The sequence below is a fragment of the Lynx rufus genome, unplaced genomic scaffold (assembly GCF_022079265.1).
Source record: "Lynx rufus isolate CCGP_SWC_20201006 ecotype Redwood Valley unplaced genomic scaffold, mLynRuf1.p SCAF_1, whole genome shotgun sequence".
NCBI classification, from domain to species: domain Eukaryota; kingdom Metazoa; phylum Chordata; class Mammalia; order Carnivora; family Felidae; genus Lynx; species Lynx rufus.
Window position 1 is genome coordinate 193,119,872 of NW_025814823.1, and position 22,900 is coordinate 193,142,771.

The window sequence follows — 22,900 nt, forward strand, 5'->3', positions numbered from 1 at the left end:
GCATAGGCTCTGCCCTGCCAGGGAGGCTCACAGTTCCTTAGCTGCTAAGCTTGTCCTCGGGTCAGTTAGTTCAGGAGGAAAGCAGTAGGAACAGATCGATGTTGTGTTCTCTGGACCAGCCTCTCCAACAATACAGCTAATATCCTGGGGTCACTTGACTCCTGTCTCTATTTCACAGTTGAGTCAGAGAAGGAAAGATATGACAGTCATTTTATAATGACAAGGGCAACTGATTGTAGAAAAGTTAAGTAACAGAAACCTGGATACAAAGTTAAATATGACTGGACGTCTACTACACAAAGTACAATGTAAAGGCACTAAACGTAGAGGGATATTATCTAGCTATTAAAAAACAGATGAGTTAGCTCTATATCTTTTGACCCAAGGGATGTCTGTGATACATTAACAGGAATAAAAGGAGGAATGTGTACAGTATGATCCTTAAAAGGGGGGAAAAAAAAAGGGAAACAAAAAGCCATGTAAAGATTAGGGGTAAAGGTTTTAGCATCAGAATGCATGGTTTTAAAACAAAGCTCTGCTTCTTTGAGCTAAGCACATGTTGGCTACTCACTTCCCTGTATCTCAGTTTTCTCATCTATAAAACGGGGATAGAAATACTACCTTTTTTAAGTAGGCAAAAGCAGTTTGAGATCATTTGAGCCCAGTGGTTTTCACACTGGGAAGGAGAGAACCCACGAGAGTGTTATGGTAATGAATGAGGGAATTCACTTAGCACAAAATAGGTGCTCATTAAGTACTAGCTCTTGTTATTACATGCCATTACATGTTAGTATTATTATGCAGAATGGTGTAGAATAACACACACCAGACTATTAACATGTTACCTCAGCTGGAGTGGAACTAAAAGGGGATTGGGAGGGTATGAGAAAGAAAATGGAGATGAAGAGACACTGGAAACCAAAAAAAAAAAAAAAAAAAAATCTACAAATGGCACACAGGCATGTGGACAGATGCTCAACAGCACGTCATAGGGAAATGCAAATTAAAACGAGACCCTCCTACACACCTATGAGAATGGCAAAAATCCAGAACACTGACAAGACCAAACGCTGGCGAGGCTGTGGAACAAGAGCAGCCCCCGTTCACAGCTGGCGGGAATGCAGAACGGTACAGTCACTTTGGGAGAGTCTGGCAGCTTCTTACACAAGTAAACATACTCTTCCCATGGGAGTCCAGCAATTGTGTTCCTTGGTATTTACCTAAGTGAGCTAAAAACATGTCCACCCCAAAACCTGTACATGGATGTTTAAAACGGTTTACTCATAACTGCCTAAACTTGCAAGCAACCAAGATGTCCTTCAGTTGAGGAGTAGATAATTAAACGGTGATATATCCTGATAGTGGAATATTAGTCTGCACCAAAAGGAAACAAGCTATAAGCCATAAAAAGCCATGGAGACACCTTAAGTGCATATTACTGTGTGAAAGGAGCCAATCTGAAAAGGCTGCCTGGAGTATGATTCCAGTTATATTAGACATTCTGGAAAAGGCAAAACCATGGAGACAGCAAACAGGTCGGTGGCTGCCAGGGGTTAGGGGGAGGGCAGGAGGAACAGGCACAGCACAGAGGAGTTTTAAGGTAGTGAAACTATTCAGTAGGACCCTCTAATGGTGGATATACGTCCATCATACATTTGTCCCACAGAATGTACAACGCCAAGAGTGAACCCCAGTATACCACTATATACTTGGGGTGATGTGTCAACGTAGGTCCATCAATTGTCACAAATGTGACTCTGATGCAGGTGCAGGGCATTGATGGGGGCCAGGGGCTAGCTACATGTGTGGTGAGGGTGGAGGGGTATATGGGAACCCTCTACTTTCAGCTTCACTCTGCAGTGAACCTAAAATTGATCTAAAAGGTAAAGTCTATTAAAAACCCGAGGGTGGGGGGAAAAAGCCTAAATGTTAATAGTAATTGCCTGCAGGTGATGAGGTTACAGACGGCTCTTTCTGGACTTTGCATATTTTCTCCTTCACTCCTAGCCTGGGCTCATGCTGTCCTCTCAGCCTCAAATACTCTTCACCCCATACCCCAGGAAGTAGTATCTACTGATCTCTTAGGATGGAGTTTAGCTAGAATTTTCTCTGGAAGTCTTTCCTGATCTTCTCTGTGCTCCACAGTACCTGGCTCTCCACCAAGGGTCACACACTCCATGGTCTTACAATCGTCTCTTACCTCGTCTGTCTGCCCATCTAGATGTGAGTCTTTGTGGAGAAGACTGTGTCAGCCCTGCTGTATCCCTAGCATCTAGCACAGCATCAGCAACAGTCGATTCATGAGTGTCGTTGAATATACGAAGATGAATTAAATCAGGACAAGTAAAGGGAAAAACAAAATAAGCAGTACAAAACTCATGGCGAAAGAACTGAAGCGATACAGTGGAGGTGGGGAATAGCCACCCCAACGGCGGTGGGGTCCTGGAAGCAAATGAAGGCTGAGAGAGGAACAGATGCGGATGCTTAGGGGCAGGGTCAAGAGCAGTATGTTGAAATGCAGACCAGGGCAGGGCAGAATGGATTCCCTGATGTGCTCCCATGACTGGGCTGGTATAAGAGTGCATGTCAGAATTTATAAATCCATCATGGGAAAGAGGACCTGACTCTGGCTTCACTGGTGAGGGTCTCTACTGTGTGAGCCAGTGGGTCCAGCAGTGTCTGTAATCCCCCCAGCACCACTCACTGCCAGGGACCCATCAATAGCTCTACAAACACCTGCTGAAGAATTCCTTCTAAGGGGGCGCCTGGGTGGCTCAGTTGGTTAAGCATCAGCTCGGGCTGTGATCTCTCAATAGTCAGATGGGAGCCCTGGGTCGGGCTCTGTGCTGACAGCGTGGAGCCTTCTTGGGATTCTCTCTCTCTCCCTCTTTCTCTGCCCCTCCCCAACTGGTGCACAGCCCTCTCCCTTTCTCTCTCAAAACAAAGAAAACAAACAAACAAACAAAGACTTCCTTCTCCATGTGTTTGTTTGTTCGTTTACTGATAGGGAGTAGAGTTGAGGAAAATACTGTCAATGAGATCATACCAACGCCTTTCATTTCTGTACCTCATCATCCCAGGTAGCCCATCATTCATCCAAGGACAATAACCCTTTCCATTACTGCATATCCTATTTTTCTGCAAAACCAATACTATTTGAAAGTGGGCAGGAAAAGGAGAAAAGGAACAGAAAAATACAAATGAACAAAAAGGCCTCTCTCGTGTCTCCTAATAAAAAATCTGCCATCCGGGCAGTGCCGTCTGGAGGCAGGTCTGCCCCCCTCCGCCCTTGTCTTTCTCTCCCACTCATGCAAAAGCATCTCTGTGTCCTCTTAATCCTCAAGCAAAGCTCACACATTTGAAGAGCTTTTGGACACCCCTGGAAAACTGCAGTGCTCTATCTGTAGGCAAGGCCGGGATTATTGTGAGGCCAGCACCAGCCTCCAGTCTTGTCCCCGGTGCTGCCTGCACAGAGCTCTGGTTCTCATTTCAAGCATTCATCTGCTCCAATTTTGCCTCCAACCCGAGGTCTCAACCCTTAGCTGAATTACAATTAGTTGCCCTGAGGATCCTGGAGGAGACTCATTTCAGAGGAAGATGCCTTCTGCTGGGCAGCACCAATCTCGCCCGTTGTTAGCATCTATGAATTTCAACGCTGAGAACTGCTTCTGCTCACGTGGCCCAGAGAAATCTGTCTTTCGTGATGGCCCACATTTGCCGTACTTTGGACAGGCCTCTCCATAGTTCTGAAATTGCTTCTCCCAAATCTCATTTTTAAAACAATCACTGCTGAGTAAGTTTTCTTCCAAAGCTGCCTTAAGAATTTCTTCTCAGAACACGAATGATGATTACCTTTCTGAAAAATGCAGGTTGCAAAATCTGACAGCAAATGTGTAGGACTGAGGGGCCTGAGGTAAGAGTTCTCTGGGGTGCACGCTTGATTCACTGAGACAAAGGGGCAACACTCAGGGGCCTTAGTTCTCATTCTCATCTGTGAAATGGGATAGTATCTGTTCTCTTCCCTATCGTATTAGGGTCTGGCAACGGCACCACACAGGATCCATAATTTTGCTCTCTGGAGAAAGAGATGCACTTGGAAAAGGTCATTCTTACGAAATTTACCTCTTTCTCAAGACTGTCACATTCTTTTATTATTGGAGGGTGGGTGTGTCATGTTATTTTTATCACCAAGTACAACACTGAAGAAACTGGGATATTAGAGGTGCAAACCATCGTAAGTCTAGGACTGGATGTGCTTGATAATGAGCTCTTTTTAGCAACAACTCTGCTCTTTAATACGCTAGAAAAGTAATTTATTGAGAAGTGGCCTTGGGGAAAGAAAAGAATAAAATGCACTTCTGCAGATGTTTTTCATAAACAGCTGAGCTGAGGAGGCACAGGCCTCACTGGGAGCCCCAAGACGGGACTGTTGTCCCGTCTGCAACCACCAGCTGGGTGCTCTAGGTAAGCCCTCCACTGCTCTCAGCCTCGGGTTTCCCGTCCGTAAAATGAGCAGGCTCAGTTGTATCTGTGGTCATTACGCATTTTTAAGCAGTGCAGCTCCTCTTAGTGAACACCTTTTCAGGAACCCAATATAAACCGTGCCGAGAGAGGGATCTGCACCCCACCTGCACCTGCTCCCCGAGGCACCCCTGTGCCCTTAGTGCTCTGAGACGCACAGTGAAAGCCAGTAGCCTAGATGGTCTTAAAATTCGGGGGCACCTGGGTGGCTCAGTCAGTTAAGCACCCAACTTCGCTCAGGTCATGATCTCACAGTTTGTGGGTTCGAGCCCCGTGTCGGGCTCTGTGCTGACAGCTCAGAGCCTGGAGCCTGCTTCGGATTCTGCATCTCCCTCTCTCTGCCCCTCACCCACTCACGTTCTGTCTGTCTGTCTCTCTCTCAAAAATAAACAAACATTAAAAAAAATTTAAAAAATTCTTTCTAGCTGTTCAAGGAGAAACGCTCGCTTCTAATCCAGCTGATGTTTGGTTTATTCTCCCTCTGGAAGACTAATGTCCTCGAGAGGGAGCCTGCCAAGTGCTGTGGGTCTACCCCCAGGACAGCTGATGCTTCAGAAAACAGGTGACAGGTTCCCGAGGCGGAGCGCAAAGACACAAGGCTAGCACCAGTCACAGAAGGAACGTCTGTGTCTTCCACAGCCACATCTGTCTCCGTGGCTGAAGACGACCCTGCTACTAATGTGGCTTTATGTGGTGGGGGTGTAGCTGCCATGCATTTCCTTCCTTCCTCCCTCCTGGTTCATTCATTCACTAATTTGCAAACAGTTCTGAATCACCTGCTCTAGACCGCAAATGATCTAGTGACCTAGTGAGCAGGACTGACAACAAACAGGTCAACAAGTAGCCGTGCAACTATGCATGGAGAAGAGTGAATGGTGGTGGGGGTGGGGCACCTAACTGAAGAGGGTGTGAGAGTAGCCGCTCATGGGAAGGGCTGGGAAGAGGGTGTCCAGGCAGAGGGAACAGCATGAGTAGATACCAAGGCAGGACGGAACTTGACCCGCCCCATGAGAGAGGGCCCAGCTGTGGCTGGTACACAGACGGCGAGAGTGAGTGAGTATCACCCTTACTGCCTTATCACACCCTACTTACTTTCCCTCAGGAAAGACCACGTCAGTGAGCCCACTCAGAGCAGGCAAGTATCTCAGTCTTCTCCTCTGCAAAATGGGCTCGTTCAACACCTTCTCTAATGCACTTCTTCCTTTCCTACATCTACTCAAGAGGCCCCAAATCAAAACATTCATATTTCCAGCCACCCCGGCAGAGAGGGATGACCAAAAATCTTTCCCTGGGGGGTGGGGGGGAGGAGACTTTCCTGAATAAGAAGGCAAAATCTTGGGGAAAAAAAAAAATGAGGCTTTGTTCTCTTTGCCCTTTCTGCTGCTTCTTGTCTGAAAGGCAGACTTTCCAGAGGTATAGCAGCAATTCTGCGACCATGAGGATGAGGAAGCAGGCACAGAGAAGTCTGGTTCTTTGATGACAGTCTGAGGCAGCTGTACCAATTCTGGGTCTTATTATGAAATTAATGAATGAATGAACCCCTTTTGTGCCTAAGTTTATCAAGTTTTCTGGTATTTGCACTCCAGTACACTTCTACATTATTACAAACAGGATAAAAACAGAACCTACTTCTGTTGTGAGATACTGTATACAGGGCCACGGTCATGGCCGGGCACAGAGCAAGCATCAGTGAACGGTGGCCCAGACATTCCTGCTGCTGCTGAAGAAAACCGGCCACCCCTTTGGCCAGTCACTCGATGGAGCGTGGGGGGCAGGAAGATGGGCAGGGTGGGCCCTACCTCGATCACTGAAGTCATCAACCAGCACGATCTCGGCGATCAGCTCCGGGGGCGAGCGGTTCAGCACGCTGTGGACGGTGCGGAGGAGGGAGGACCAGCCCTCGTTGTGGAAGGGGATGATGATGCTGGTGTTGGGGAGTGTCTCCAGGTAGCGCTTGCTGTTGCAGCTAGAGGGAGACACAGGGGAAAAGGAGAGGTCAGGTTCAGCTCTCCTTTTGCCAACAGAACTCAACAATTGGCTAACTGCAAAGCCCACTCCTTTCCAGCCTTTAGGGAATGAGTGAGAGCCAGGGATACCTCAGTCACTTCAGAACCTCCTTCCACCTAGCATCCCGAAGCCTGGCCTCCAGTTCCTGCACACACAGTACACAGGTATAGGTATGCAAGAGCCCCCTGACTCTGTAGGAGAGCAGTTACAAACCAAAGCCAGCCAGCGCTGAGGGAGCAACATGGGGTCTGGCGCTCTCCATGTGCTAACTTGTTTAAGCCTCAACAGCCACAGGAAGGTGGCTACCCATCCTCAGAATTCCCAGTGGAAGACAGAGCTTCAGTCCAACTCTGGCCTCTCTCCCTACCCCTTGCACATTCCTCACCAGTGGAGGAGAAACCATTTATCCATGAGTTTGGAAGAAGGGACTCAGCTTCACTGGCTCGGTCCCCTCTGCTCTCCCTCCCTGGGCTCTGCTTGCACATTTTCTCCTCTGCTCTCCATCAGGCACATGGTAAGCTTGGGGTGGGAGGCCGTGCCCTGTGGGCCTTTAATATCACTGTAACACCCCCAAAGAATCAACACAGTTCCTTAGTGTCATCAAATATCTAGTTGGTGCTCAAGTTTCCCTGCTCTTCTTACGTCTTTTTACAGTTGCTTAAATCAGGATCAAGACCAGGCCCACATGCTGCCTTTAGCTGATGTGTCTTCTAAGTCTCTTTTTTTCTTTACAATGTACTTGTTGAAGAAACTAGGTCCTTTGCCCTACTGGATTTCCTACAGTCTGCATTTTGCTGCTTGGGTTGCTGTGGTGTCTCTGAACACGTTCCTCTGTCCACTCTTCCTTGGTTCCAGTACTTTGGTGGTTAGATCTAGAGACGTGACCTACTTTGATGGGATATTCTGGCAACCTCTTCCTAGTGGTGTGAGCATCCCAAAGGAAAAACATACTGTCCAGTTATCTTTCCTTTTGTGATGTTGGTGGCCACCAATGACCAATGTCTAAATCCTTCATTTCACTGGAGGTTTTTAAAATGGTGATACTCTTATTCTATCATTTTTGGTTTTCTAGCAGGGATACTACAATGAAGAAAAATGACCACATCAACAATTTGTTTACCCCCAAGTACATGAAAGACATGATACATTCTTGATTATCAGTTTTTAGAATGACTCGACTCCCCAGCATCTTCCAAAGACAGCCAATTATCTGTTTTCATTAGGAGGTCATAAATGTTAACATAATATGTTTCAGTTCACTGCAAATATTATTCTTTCTGCAAATAAAACCATCATTAGCCCAAGAGAGTCTCCTCAAGTTGGCTCCTAGTCCTTTGGATATGACCCCAGAGTACTGATAACTTCCTTGCTTTCTGATAAAAGATTATAAAAGATGCTCCAGGCTTAACTTGTACATTTTCTGCCCTCACCTGGATCAGTCATTCTGCCAAGGAACCCTGGCTCCTGATTATCATTGATATCACCATTTGGATCCTGCAATACGGACACTAAGGGCCTTCATTAACTACTAGGTTGGTTATGGTTTCTACACCTTTACACTGGTCAGAGTCAAAAATATATCTTAGTAGATTCATCATGAGTTCATGCTAAAGTTTTATATTTAATATACAAGACTATGCAGTTTTACTTAAGCTTAATCTTATATATTGAATCTCCTTTTTAATTGAGATATAATTCACATACCATAAAACTCAACATAAAATTCACCCTTTTGAAGTGTCTAATTCAGTACTTTTTAACATACTTCACCAAGTTGTATAACCATCACCACTAAGTCCAGGACATTTCTATCACCCCCAAAATAAACTTCATATTCATTAGCAGTCACTAACCATTGTCCCCTCCCCTCAGGCTTAGTAACCACTAGTTTGTTTTCTGTTCCATGGGTTTTCCTATCCTGGATATTTTATGCAAATAGAATCATATATTATGTGGTCTTTTGTGCCTGGCTTCTTTCACTGAACATGTCTTCAAGGTTCATCCATGTTTAGCATGGATTGATACTTCATTCTTTTTATGGCTGAATAACATTTCACTGCATGGATATACCATATTTCATCTATGTATTCATCAACTGATTGAAATTTGAGTTGACTGATATTTGGCTATATGAATAACACTGGCATGAACACTCATGTACAAGTTTTTGTGTAGACATGTTTTCAGGTCTCTTGGGTATATACCAAGGAGTAGAATTGCTGGGCCATAAGGTAACTCCACGTTGAACTCTTCAAGGAACTGCCAAAATGTTTTCCAAAGTGGCAAGAACATTTTACATTCCCACCAGCAACCTACGAGGGTTCCAATTTCTCCACTTTTGTTATTGTCCATCTTTTTGATTACAGCCATCCTCATGGGTGTGAAGTGTTATCTTATTTTGGTTTGATTTGCATTTTCCTAATGACTAATGGTGTTGAGTATATTTTCATATACTTACTTGGCCATTTGTTTACCTTCTTTGGAGAAATGTCTACTATGAATATATTACCTTATGTGGCAAAAGGGACTTTGCAGATGTGGTTAAGGTTAAGAACCTTGAGATGACTTTGAGGACCCTGGATTACCCAAGGGGGTCCAATGTAACCACGAGTGTCCTTAAAGGTAGAGAACCTTTCTGGTTGGGTTGGAGAGATGAGAAGGATGGGGCAAAGAACGGAACTGTGAGAAGGACTCAATTCACCACTGCTGGCTTTGAAGACTGAAGGAGGGGCTCATAAGCCACGGAAGGTGAGCAGCCTTTAGAAGGTGGAAACATTCCTCAGCTGATAGCCAGCAAGATAACGGGGTCTCACTCTTCATAACTAAAGTCTGCCAACAACCCAGATAAGCAAGATTCCCCCAGAACCCCCAGGAGGGAATGCAGCCTGGCCACCACCTTGATTTTCACCCAAGGAGCCCTATGTTGGACTTCGGACTTGCAGAACTGTAAGAATAACTTTGTGTTGTTTAAACTCCTACGTTTATGGTAATCTGCCATGACAACTACAGAAAACTCATACACAAGAGTCATCTTTGATACCCAGTCTGTAAACATCATTTGGAAACACTTAAAATGTAGAAGATCTCCCAAAAAATCCTCATGAGTCTCATGTGGCAGCAGTGGGCTGGAGTTGACAGTGGACACCCCTCTCTATGCGGCAGGTGCTCCCAGGGCCCCCTCAGCTCCTGCTACTCCCCACAACCTTACACCAGAGCTGCGTCAGTCCCTTGCATTGCCTCCAGGACCCCTGGAGACCTTTGAAGTTGATAGCCCAGAAGTAAAAGAGGGAGCTCCACAAGGTTGGTAAGATGTTTTTTGGAGAAAATATGTGACGACTGGGGCAAGAAACGTAACAACAAAATGTCTCCTTTCCTATGCCACTGTAATCAACTGTCCAAAGGCACCTGGGTCTCTCTGTAACTTACTCTGAAACATCTCAAAAAGGAAAATAGATTGATGGATGGAGAGAGGGATGGCCAGATAAATGATAAAGTCAGTAGAGGAATACTAACTGCAGAATCTAGACGGTGCACATGAGCGCTCAATGTGCAAGTCTTTCAGAGCTTTTCTGTAGGTTTGATAATTTTCAGAAAGAAATGTTAGGGGGAAAATGGGTCAGGGTCACAGTCCCCTTAGTTTCAGATTCTGCCTTTGCTGGAGGCACCAAGGGAAGCTGGGCGGGGGAGAGTAGGAATGAACCCCTGGTGTCTGGCAGTGAGGTCAGTTCCAGCTGTGTGGATAGGACCCCCCCTAATTCTGCCGGTCCAGTTCTGCTGGACAAGTCGGTCTCTTTCCCCTTGGGACCTCGGGACTTCCTTCACATGCCATCTTGCTCCTCCATCTGGCTGGGTTGTTTTTATCCAGGCCTCACGCAGCTCCCCTCGGGCCCTTCCCCCACCTCTAATCCCTTTGGTTATGTCAGCCAGCTTTCTCTGGGAGCAGTCTCTAACTTCATTTCGTTGGCTTTCACAAATAAAGCACCTCTTCTTAAAAATCCTTTCCCTCAACTCGGCTGGGTCCTCTGTGGCCAAGAAAAGACAGGCGATATCTAGTTTGCTACAAAAGTTCCTGCCTTCCATCCAATTTCACAGGAGGCTTGTTGGATTGAAGCAGGGTTGGGGGCGATTGGTGGTAATAAGTTGCCTGGAGTCCACGGGGTGAAACACAATAGAGCTATTACCCCGTAGAGAGTCCTGGCTCTCTCAAATCCCAGGCTGGGCCCCACAGCCTGCCAGTAGACACGCAAACACCAGCATATATTAAGGGCAGTAGGTAATGCTATGATTGACTAAATTTATTTCTAATTTAATTTAATCATGGAACTAAAGAATATTCAGAACTCAAATGAAAGGCTCAGCTGAGATCATAGCCTGGAACATGTACCTTTGTTAGGGGGCCTGGGGGCTACTCTTTTTCTCCCTCCTCTATCCATCCACTCATTTAGTGACTAAATAAACACCCAATGACACTTGACTTTTGCCATGGGCACTAGTCATTAGTTTGGTTCCAGCTTAGTAGAGGCTCTTTGTTTAAATAAAAAATTGTGTGTGGGAATGCAAGCTGGTGCAGCCACTCTGGAAAACAGTATGGAGGTTCCTCAAAAAACTAAAAATGGAACTACCCTACGACCCAGCAATTGCACTACTAGCCATCTATCCACGGGATACAGGTGTGCTGTTTCGAAGGGACACATGCACCCCCATGTTTATAGCAGCACTACCAACAATAGCCAAAGTATGGAAAGAGCCCAAATGTCCATCGATGGATGAATGGATAAAGAAGATGTGGGAGATATATATATATATATATATATATATATATATATATATATATACACATACAATGGAGTATTACTCGGCAATCAAAAAATCTTGTCATTTGCAACTACGTGGATGGAACTGGAGGGTATGATGCTAAGTGAAATTAGTCAGTGAAAGACAAATATCATATGACTTCACTCATATGAGGACTTTAAGAGACAAAACAGATGAACATAAGGGAAGGGAAACAAAAATAATATAAAAACAGGGAGGGAGACAAAACAGAAGAGACTCATAAATATGAAGAACAAACTGAGGGTTATGGGAGGGGTGGTAGGAGGGGGGATGGGCTAAATGGGTTAAGGGGCATTGAGGAATCTACTCCTGAAATCATTGTTGCACTATATGCTAACTAATTTGGATGTAAGTTTAAAAAAATAAAAAATAAAACAAGTTAATAAAAAAAATATATAGGTAAAAAATAAAAAAATAAACAAGTGTGTGACATGCTGGAATGAATCTCTCCAGTATCCAGCAAGACACTTGGTTCCACAGACCTGCCCAACAGCCACCTTCCTGTTGGGAGTTCATGCAAAGAGCCCCTTCTCTCCTCTTCTTATCAGGCCTCAGATCACAGCAGCAAGAGGAGGCCTGGGGATGGTGGGGAGCAAAGAGAAGGCCACCCCGTCTCCAGTGACACCCCCGTCTTAGCAGCCCTCTTTAAGACCTGTCTGCATGTTGTGTCTTGAGGGTTCAACACTGGGTGATGGGGTGTGCCCCGTTCTTTGGTGCGTGATAAACACGAAGCATCCCTTTGCCAAGTTCCTTCAGAAAGCAGCCAGAGAATGTGGTCTTCGGGAAGGGAAACTAGGGCACTGCTCCCAGTGCGAGGAGGCTGGGCTGGGCTATGACCACACAATAACAACTCTGCCTCCCCCCAGTGCATGTGCCTGATGGTTTACAGAGCACTCTTCCTTCCCTCTCCTCTAATCTATATGCTAGATATATAGCATATCTGGGGTACCAACCCCAGGAAGGGAGACGAACCAAAGTGCTGATCCCATTTTCCACATAAGGAAAATAGGGCCCAGACTGGTAAGTGACTTGGATCCAGGACTCATCTCTAGATAGCATTTATTTATTTACTTAATTTTTTAAATGTTTATTTATTTTTGAGAGAGAGAGAGAGAGAGAGAGAGGGAGAGAGAGAGAGAGAGAGAGAGAGAGAGAGACAAAGCACAAGCAGGGGAGGGGCAGAGAGAGAGGGAGACACAGAATCGGAAGCAGGCTCCAGGCTCTGAGCTGTCAGCACAGGGCCCAGAGTGGGCTCGAACTCATAAACTGTGAGATTGAGACCTGAGCCGATGTAGACGCTTAACCGACTGAGCCACCCAGACGCCCTTAGATAGTATGTATATAAAATAATGCTTCTTTTAGCTGTTGTGACAGGTGTCACGTGATTTCTCATTTGGTTTTAATTTGCATTTCCCCGATGATTACTGAATGGCTAAAAGAAAACATAAGAAATAAGGGCTGGTGAGGATGTGGAGAAAAAGGAACACTTGTGCACTGTTGGTAGGAATGCAAACTGATGCAGCCACTTGGAAAATAGTATGGAGGTTCCTCAAAAAATTAAAAATAGAAATACCATATGATCCAGTAATTCCACTACTATTTCCCCAAAGAAAACAAAATCTAATTCAAAAAGATACATGCACCCCTATGTTTACTGCAGCATTATTTACAATAGCCAAACGTGGAAGCAGTCCAAGTGCCCATCAATAGACAATGGAATATTACTCAGCCATAACAAAGAATTAAATCTTGCCATTTGCAATGACAGGGATGGAGCGAGAGGGTATGATGCTAAGTGAAAGCACTCAAGAAAGACAGATACCATACGACGTCACTCAGTGTGGAATTTAAGAAGCAAAACAAATGAACAAAGATAAAAAGAGACAAACAAAAGAATAGATTCTTTCACTACAGAGAACAGATCGGTGGTTACCAGGGAGGAGGTGGGTGGGGGGGTGGGTGAAATAGGTAAAGGGGATTAAGAGTACACTTATGAGCACTGGGTTATGTAGAGAATCGTTAAAATCATTATATTGTACACCTGAAACTAATGTAATGTTGTATGTTAATTATACTTGAATAAAAACATACCACAATGTTTTTCTTGATGACAAAAGTGATAAGGATAAAAGTCTAAAAAACACAGAAAGGCTAACAACCAACTGGTAACCACAGGAACACCCTAACACCTGGGGCTGGCCTCTGCTAAACATTTAGGGAATGTCTTCTTTTGCGCTCTTCTCTGAACGTGTATTTGTTCCTATGACACAGCACATGGCAAACCCATTTGATAGCGTCCAAGTCTCTGTGGGCTCCCAGTGCAGCGTGGCCTCTGAGGTTCTTGGAAGAGCCCCACTAGGGGCAGAAAAGAGCAGAGTAGTGCCCTTGTAGCGAGTCAAAGCAGTGACACCATGTAACTTCCAGCACATCAATCTTGATGCCCCTTGCCTCAATATTTCTGGCCCCCAATGGCACCATAAAAGGGGCACTGTGGAGTTTCAGACCTTTAATCAAATCAAGTGAAAAACAGTCCATCCCTTGCACAGGCACGTCCATCACCACCTGGTTCACAATCTGATGAGGTCCCAACCCAACAGGGCAAAGTTTAGTTACACGTGCACAGCAGAAGGACAAAGGGGCATGGCCTGGGGTGCTCCCTGACCCACTCTGAAACGTGAAAAGAAGAGAAACAAAGTGACAGTCCATCTAGAGGGAAAGATTAAATAAACGGTGAATACTTCAAACTATGGAATACTGATAAGCAGTTAAAAATAAAGTGGAAGATGATAATGATGATAACAGAAAATATCTATTAAGGATTTCCATTATGCCAGGCAATGTTCTAAGCACTTTATATGCAGAAAGTAATTTTATTTAATTGTCACAATGCTCTTTCAAGGTAGAGACTATCATTACTCCCTTATAAAGAGGAGGAAACCAGACACAGAGAAACCAAGTAACTTGCCTAAGGTCAAACAGCCGGTAAGGGCTAGAGCCTGATTTAAACCCATCTGCCCTTTACACATATTAGTAGTTTTACACAGATAATGTAGCAACGATATTAATTATACAAGCCAAAAGAAGAATGAAGACATAAAAGACAAAAATTGACGGAGTAGGAGTCTGATGCCTTGGCTTCTAATTTCTGCTCTGCATGCAACAATCCAAGCCCCCTCTTCTTGCTGGACCTTAGGTCCCCCTCATGCCAATAGGAAACTGCATAGATGCAGTGGGCAAGACCTAGGTGCCTGCTCTGTATTCTTTCTCCTTCTTTGGTAGTAGCATCCTGATTTTCCTTGAGGAATCTTCCACCTCTCAACTCTACAGGGTTCAGGGGGAGGTCCTTGCCTCGCCTTGAGGCTGGGCGAGGGAGTCTGGCTTAGCCAATCAGAACACTGCATCTTCCCAACCACAGTGACAGTTCAGGAAGAGGCCACCTATAAATCAGAGTAGATCTTTGCTGAGATAACCAGGAGAGAGAGAGAGGCTCTTTTTTGCTGAAACTGAACACGGGAGGATATAAATCTGGTCTGCCTGGGGCCACCATGTGTGTTCCCTATCTTAAACTGAATTCAACAGAATGGAAAACAGAGCCAAGAGTTGGAGAGAGGTTCCTACTGGCATCATTTAGGGATTCGGATCCAGCTAGAGATGAAGCCAAGCTCTGCTCCTGGTCTTTCTAGTTACGTGAGTCAATACATTTTCTTAAGTCTGAGATGGGTCTCTGTCACTCATCACTAAAAGAATCCTTGCTGTTTTAACTCTAGGCCCTTCCGGTCAAATGAATCTGTTTTGGACTTAACGATGGTTTGTGAAGGACAGAGGCGTAAATGGTTCCCCAGGAGTTACGTCTGATCTGTAGGGGGCAGCTTCTGTCTCCCGCTGCAGAATTCATCACTGCTCATCACTGACTGGGAGAAAGGGCCTGGGCTGAGGGCTGTGGAGAGGGTGGGAGGCATTGGGACCACCGGGAGATAACAGAGCCCATCTGTGACTGGGCAGCCCCCAATTTAATACTCCCTAAAGGATTCTGAGCTCTTGGGGCACAAAGACAAATCTAATATACTGGCTCTCAAGATGCACCCTCAGGGCTTAATGCTGGAGCACTAGAATATAAAAGAAAAGAAGTCAAAATCAAAGGGAAGCATTTCAAAAATCTTCTCTCCAAGTCAACTTTGAATAGACCAATCCAATCATTTTGAAGGGAATTATGAAAGACATTTAATTTCCTCGCACAGGACACCATCCACAGACCAAACTGAAATACAAGTCAGTTGAATAAACCTGATGTTGTACATGCCTAAGGGAGAAAAAGTGGTCCAGATCTGGGTTCAAGTCCTGACTCTGCCACTCTGCAGCTGGCAGAGGGTAGTTTTCTATACTCACTCAGCCTCAGTTTCTTATCTATCACATGGGGATAGTAATACCATGAGAATGTTATAACTAGGCGAGACTGCACATTAAAAACAGCCACATGGAGGAAGTAGTTACCTCTGTCCTTGGAGGTGGGTAAATGTGGAAGAGAAGTCACAGCAAAGAGAATGCTCCTGATTTCAATTCTCTTGGAATCAGGGATGGATATTCCAGAGAAAGACATAGGGCTTTAGTAAGGCTTAATTAGAGTTTTGCTCTTGTAGACATGAGTCTTATTCTTGGTACCCCACACTGTAGCCAACTCATGGCTCAAAACATTCTCATTTACTCACTCCCTCAACCATGCATGGATTCAAGAAATGTTTACTGAGCCCCTGCTATGTGACAGACACTCTGCTAAGCCCTGGGGATTACCCTAGTGAGGAACAAGTGATTGTCCCTAAAGGGATAGTGTTGAATGGGAGGCAAATAAATAAGCAGTAATAAATTATGATAATTTTTCCTACCTCCCTGCATGTGGCTGTGAGGTGAGAGCAGAACGAAAACAGCCAAGAAAGACAAAGCATGAGGGCATTAGGAGTGGTGTACCCTCACATCCAGCTCTGCGCCTTGCCAACAGAGAGCAGGTCATTAATGGTTGCTGGGTTGAACTGGAGTTGGAAGGGCCTACTCCAGCCCTTCTGTTTTCCAAGTAAGGAGGTGAGGCTTACAGAGGTTGCACGGAGATCCCAGACCACAGTGGATGCTGGAATGGGATCCGACGCTGGCTCTTTAGTTAAAACACAAAAAAGAAAGCCTTTGGAAACTCTGGATGTAAAGAATAAATCTGAATCATACACAGTTTCAAGGAGCTGATGTCTGCCGTCATGTTCCAAGTGCTGCCTGTGGGCTTGGCGGGTCTGTGGGCGGCTGGACCACACAGCCTAGAGATGTGGGTCTCTGAGGGTTATGATGAACTTCAGCATATAAACTACCACTGGTAGGAATGTGGATGCTTTCAATAAGCTTGCTGATATCTGTTCAACGTTTGTTCACATTTACCAGAAGTAGTTTGTATGGATGTGGAGCCAAAAAGACAAACCATTAGTTGCATAACCTTGGGCAAGTTACCAGACCTCTGTAAGCCTCAGTTTCCTCATTTTTAAAAACGGACTTACTGGTATGAGGTGAGAAGTGAACAGGATAGGAACATCTTGGTGCTCTGTAAACACAAGGGTGCATCAAGTGCCATCTTGGTCTGAAAAGAAACATCTGTGCTGATGGTCAATCATGGTGCCTGCCTTGGCCATGCCTGAGGAAGGCTAAGAAAGGAGTCCTGAGTGGGTCCCATGACCACACCTTCCCTGGACATCATGGTGCCTGGGGCAGGAGCAGAGCCCTGGCCCAAGGGCAGTCAATCCATCAACTTGCCAGTGGTCAACAGCCTAGCAAGAAATGTGCCTAAATGGGGGGCACCAGGCCAAATTCTCTTTCTCTTTCTTGGAGATACACCTTGATGTATGGAATGGGAGTCTAAGAGTTAATGAAGAAAGCTGACACAGAACCATACAGAGAAGAGCTAAAGCCTTGTTAATGATGGGATCCAGAAATGTCTATGGGTGAGGGTGTCATAAGACAATCTAGTGTTTGGATGTGGAAAGATCTTCCCATTTCAGACACTGGGAGCCCTGGCTATGCCATGGTTCCACCTCCCCCTCCTGAAGAGCCTTGCTGGCTTTTCCCACATTCCAACTGGCTACATTCCCCTTTTCCTTTAATGCCTCTGCCTCCTTGCAGGGGACTGGCCCATTGGTTAAAGTAACTTTGCGGCCAAGGAGTCCATCCTATTCCTAAGTCCATTCTCGGGAAAGAAAAACAAAAACAAGCATCCAAAAGTTGTACTTGAGCTGAGTGAAGTGTTCTTATTTCCTCTTTATTATTTTGAAAAGAATGGGTTCTTAAGGAATTAAGATTTCTAAACTCTAGAAGTAACACTAATATGGAAATCTGGACTTCCAGGTCACGGACAGGTGAGGCTGTTGGGGCACACCGTATTGTTTCATGTGATCAGCGATGCTCTATCGACATCATGCCGACTGAGCCACGATGGCATCATAAGCAGTCACCTGAAGCTCATGGTGTTCCACCACCACTGTGCTCTCTACACTATAGCAAATTGTTCTTCAGTAAATAGAAGGGTGAGTGGTGGTGGTGGTGGTGGTGGTGGTGGTGGTGGTGGTGTGTGCGCGTGTCTGTGTGTGTTTTAAGGGAATGATCACTTGAAAAAATCCTTGTGGAGTGACTCTGTTGTTTGAAAGCTCCCAGTGTTTGTACTCTTAGATAAACAACCTTCTTCTAGAAATGGGTGCACAATTTAGCACTTTCTCATGGGAACTGAATCAACACGCCCTCCTCCACCAAACAGATGATAATTTCAAGCTTTCCACTGACCAGATGGGCCTTGGGGAGTTGGGTTTGTGTGTCTTGGGGGTGGCAGAAGCCAGGATCTCTTTGGGTTGAGGAAGAAGGCCCACTACTGTTTGCAGGCCACATGCGTAGCTTCCACGTGGAAAGCCAATGAGAATCACTGAATTAGGAAGGCTGGAAGGGCCCGAAGGTCACCTTGTTTGCATTCCTTATTTTACAGATGAGGAAACGGAGGCCCAGAATGGGGAGATACCTTCCTAGAGTCACAGAGTGAGATGACATACCCATATCTCAAAGAGCGGGCCTTGAGAAAGAGTACTGCCCCAAGTGGCAACTGCAGGTGTGGGGAGGGAAGTGGGGTGGGCTAGAGATCTGGATCCAAGTCCCACATTTAGCACTGGGTCACCTTGGGGAAGTCACAGCCTCCCTAAGTCTCAGTTTCCACTTGGGTGAAATGGGGATATGATTCCGTCCTCCTGAGGCTGTCACAAGGAAGGAAAGAGATATCTTAGGTGGATACAGCATCTGGCTCATAAATGGGAGTTTCCATCATCAAGAGGCCACAGTGTAGGTCATTTTCCAGCAAATGGTTTCAGTATTCTGCTGTCCTTCCCTCTCTGTTTTGCATAAAGGATAGTCCCTTATAATAAAACATTCTCAGCAAGACTATGTCCAATGGGCTCTGGAGCTACCAAGAAGTTAAGAAGAAGTTATAAATAGCTCCAGGCTCTGGAACAAAAGGAAGAAACTGGGTTTTAGTGGGCAGAGTGTGAAAAGCTCCTGCCCCCCTATCCTCCCTCCAGATGCAGATCTGGGGCCTCTCATGACACATCCCTTCAGCTGTGTCTCATGACACAGCCCTTCTGTACACCTCTCTGGGGGATGGGTCAGGTGCTGGCTTTCTCTTCAACAGCCTGGCTGGAATCAGAGGAGCCAGAAGATTAGTGTGACAACATGTGCCAAGGCTGACATCTTGACGAAGGTCCCTTTCCATTCAGGGCAGGCCTTGCTAAACGCCAGAAGCATCTACCGGCTCTTCCCTCTTCTCAGTGGACAGCACAGAGGATCACAAAGGCTTGTTATGATTAATTATGCGCCATCCGTTCGTCACCACTGTTCCACCCCCTAACCCACACCAGACTTCAGATACAAGCAGTACTTAAGGGATCTTGGTTTGTGCTCTCTTTTCTTTCCCTTCTGAACTCACGTTTCGGAAAGCCCTTGGTTTAGACCGTATCTAGTTTTAACACAGTTGTAAAAACAACACAAAAAAATTTTTTAAAGCACACAGTGAAATCCAACAGTTTCTTCACATGGCTGTCCCACATGATAAAAGGTGGTCCTCCCACAGATGTAACATGCAAGGTATTCCATGTGCTCAAGCTTTAAACACAGGCTGACAGCAGGAAGGAGGAACTCTGGCTAATCAACATGGCATGTCAAGGTGCCCGGAACGATCGGCATGAAATAACCACCAGAAGGACCACACTTCAGATCTCAGTTAAATGCCAATTGCCAGGCAAACATCGTTAAGAGGAAATGGGCTTTAATTATCAAGATTCTTGATTCATCAAAGAGGAAAAAAGAAAAAACAAAATTGTAAAGACATGTGTTCAAGGAGGTTGCTGCCACTCTGTGTCCAGGAACAGAGAACTGAAAACCATTGGTATGCCCATCGACAGAGCAAGCGCTGAGTAGGTTAAGTTCTTGTGAAATATTACACAGCTGTTAGAAATGTCTTAGAAATCTTAAATATGGAGAACAAACAGAGGGTTACTGAGGGGGTTGTAGGAGGGGGGATGGGCTAAATGGGTAAGGGACATTAAGGAATCTACTCCCAAAATCATTGTCGCACTATATACTAAATAGACCGGATGTAAATTTAAAAAAAAAAAAGAAAAAAAAGAAAAAAAAAGAAATGTCTTGGAAACATGACTGCAATATAATAAGTAAAAAATGCTACTTGTAGAGGAGTGCCTGGGTGGCTCAATGGGTTAAGCATCTGACTCTTGACTAGAGCTCAGGTCATGATCTCATGGTTTGTGAGTTCGAGCCCCACATCGGGCTCTGGGCTGACAGTGCAGAGCCTGCTTGGGATGCTCTGTCCCTCTCTCTCTGTCCCTTTCCCGCTCGTTCTCTCTCTACCTCACTCTCTCTCTCTCTAAAAATAAATAAACTTATTTTAAAAAGCTACTTGTAGAATAAAATATGTATAGTACCACCAGATTTTTGTAAAAACAAAACAAAACCAAAAACAAACCCCTTCATATGTCTATATATGTTCCATAAACAAAGAAAAAAAAAAAACTATAAGAGGGCTAAACTGTTAACTTTCACTACCTGGGCAGATTTAGGATTGGAGGTGGGTGATTGGGGGGGGGGGGACTATTGATTTATTCCCCCCCACCCCCGAGGTTTACAGTCAGGGGTGAACGATGTCCTTATCTATGCAACATGGCTCCCCAATGACCTGCTCCACTTGTCTCACCACCACGCTGCCCGGCATGCCACCTTAATGAAGGGAGAGAACAGATAATCACCCTTATCTTACAGTCATCTTTCTCCTTTTCCTTAAACCCTTTCAAGGCCAACACCACTTCGAAATCAAACTCATCTCTGTAACCACTTTTACTGAGTGTTATTTGTCTGCTCCCAGACAAACATGTATTACCTTCAGCACGGTGAGTGAAATGCAACCTGAGTAGTCTTCTGCTTGTGTCTATTTATATTTATCTAGCCAATCCTGCTCGCTATGCCTGGCCCAAGAACCTTGACGCACAAAGGATTCGAATTTAAAAACTGTCTCCCTCCTTCTCTGTGAGGAATAGGTCTCAGTCTGCTGTGTGTGAAGCAGCAGAAAGAGCATGTGCTTGGATCCAGGTTTGAGTCTTCTCTGCTTTCTACTGGCTGAGCTCAGCTGAGGTTCAGTTTGTGCGTCTGGAAAATGGAGCTAGTGATCCCCGTTAGATACAAACAATTTCAGAGAGGCTGGAGTTACAAAGAGCTGTAACAGTGTTTTTGTAAATGAGAAGACAATGTTGAAACCTAAAGGAAAAAAAATATGATCACACAAAACCTCAAAGTGGGAAGAAGTAAATCGAGGCTGGCTGGTAAAGTGCTCAGCCCCATGCTTGGCACACAAGCACTTGATAAATGGGAGACACTGTTATTACTCATGGAGAACACAGCATCCATTTCTAGAACACTTAGAAAATGCATTTGTCTGCAGAAATGATAAAAGAACACAAACCACACATCGGCTCATGGGGATGTCAAGTGGCTTTTGCCTAGCATAAATTGTAGGGGATATATACGCCCGTTTTGACACACAGCCATTTTTGCTTACAAGCCATGTATCTCCGTAATTTCAACCCAAGGGCTGAATTCACTGAAATCCGCTTTTAAAATTACAGGAAAGAAGTCAATTGGAGAGATTTTGTTGGCTGCCATTTTATTGTAAGGCTCATGAGGACCTTTAAATTCCGGTATTAGGTCCGATGGGTCAATCACTGTTGTCTGTTCAGAAGAGAGTCGTTTAATTTCAGAGGAGAACTGATTTGAGCCTCCTGAAAAATCAGTGATGCTCCCAAGGAAATCTGGACTTTTTCCTTTCCCAGCTCACAAATCACTCAGGCGACAGCCCTTCTCTCCGCCCTCCTGCCCCTACCTACACAACCGCCCTGCTAACAGCTGCCAAACTAGGGAGGCTTCACCCCTCCCGGCCTGAGCATCTCGGGGGTGCTCATCTTATACTGAAGTACTCCATTATAGAAGTGCCAAGCAAGCTCACTCCAGCACACAAATCATGATAAAAAGGGTAAAAACTGCTAATACTTACTAAATATGTCTTCCAAGCCTGTCACTGTTCTACAGAGGGTCTGACAAACCTCTCCGCACCGTGGCGGGTGGGAGAGGGGTGGGTGCAGACTCCAGCCAGTCATTCCCATTGCCGACAGTGGGCGGGGGTGGGCACGGCTCCTGCCGTGACCCGAACGTGCGCACAAACTCCGTCATCCCACACACCACACCGCAAGACCACAGCCGATCTCGGATCATTTTTAGATTTACTATCCATTACGCCTCAAGCACTTCTTGCTATTCAAGGAAAGCAAGTTAATTAAAACCACAATAAAAACACAGCAACTCAAAAAGGATCCCGTCACCATTCCCATTTTTCACAACATAAATGGCACCGTTTATTAAACTGCCTACTTGACCTCGTCACTTGGATGTTTAAGAATGTCTTAAACTTGGCTGAAATAAAAATCTTGATTTTCCCCGAATCTGCTCTCCTCCAAGCCTTTGTTCCTGTAAATGGCAACTCCATCTTCACAGTTGCTCTGGCCAAAAACCTCGCATTGTCTCAGTCTCTTCTCTCTCTCGTTTTTTTTTTTTTTTTCCATATCCATATTGTCTATAAGTAAATCCCATCATCTCCACCTTCAAAATGTTTCTAGAACGTGGCCACTGCTTCTCTGCTCCTTCTCTGCCACGGTGGCCTGAGTCATTGTCCCTCTTCTCTGCCCGCCTGGCTGTAATAAACTCCTAACTGGCTTCCCTGCTCCACTCTTGGCTGCCTACAGTCTATTCTTAACATAGCAACTGAAGTGATCCTTTGAAAATGAAAATCAGACTATGTTGCTCAGTGCTCAAAACTCTCCAGAGTTTCCCGTTTTACTCCCTTTGGTCAAAGCCAAAGTCCCACCGTGGCCCTGACATCTCTCCAGGCTTGCTTCTCATCACTTTCCTCCTGGCT

The 22,900-nt window shown here is 45.3% G+C and overlaps 1 protein-coding gene across 1 annotated transcript in view; it reads right to left on the minus strand.

Moving 5' to 3' along the window:
• Positions 1–22,900, minus strand: part of GALNT10 (polypeptide N-acetylgalactosaminyltransferase 10) — a 225,346-nt gene that overhangs the window by 95,845 nt on the left and 106,601 nt on the right. The window contains exon 4 of the mRNA XM_047092171.1: positions 6,321–6,487. Within this exon, the coding sequence (XP_046948127.1) occupies positions 6,321–6,487 (167 nt within the window). The remainder of the gene's footprint in view (positions 1–6,320; positions 6,488–22,900) is intronic.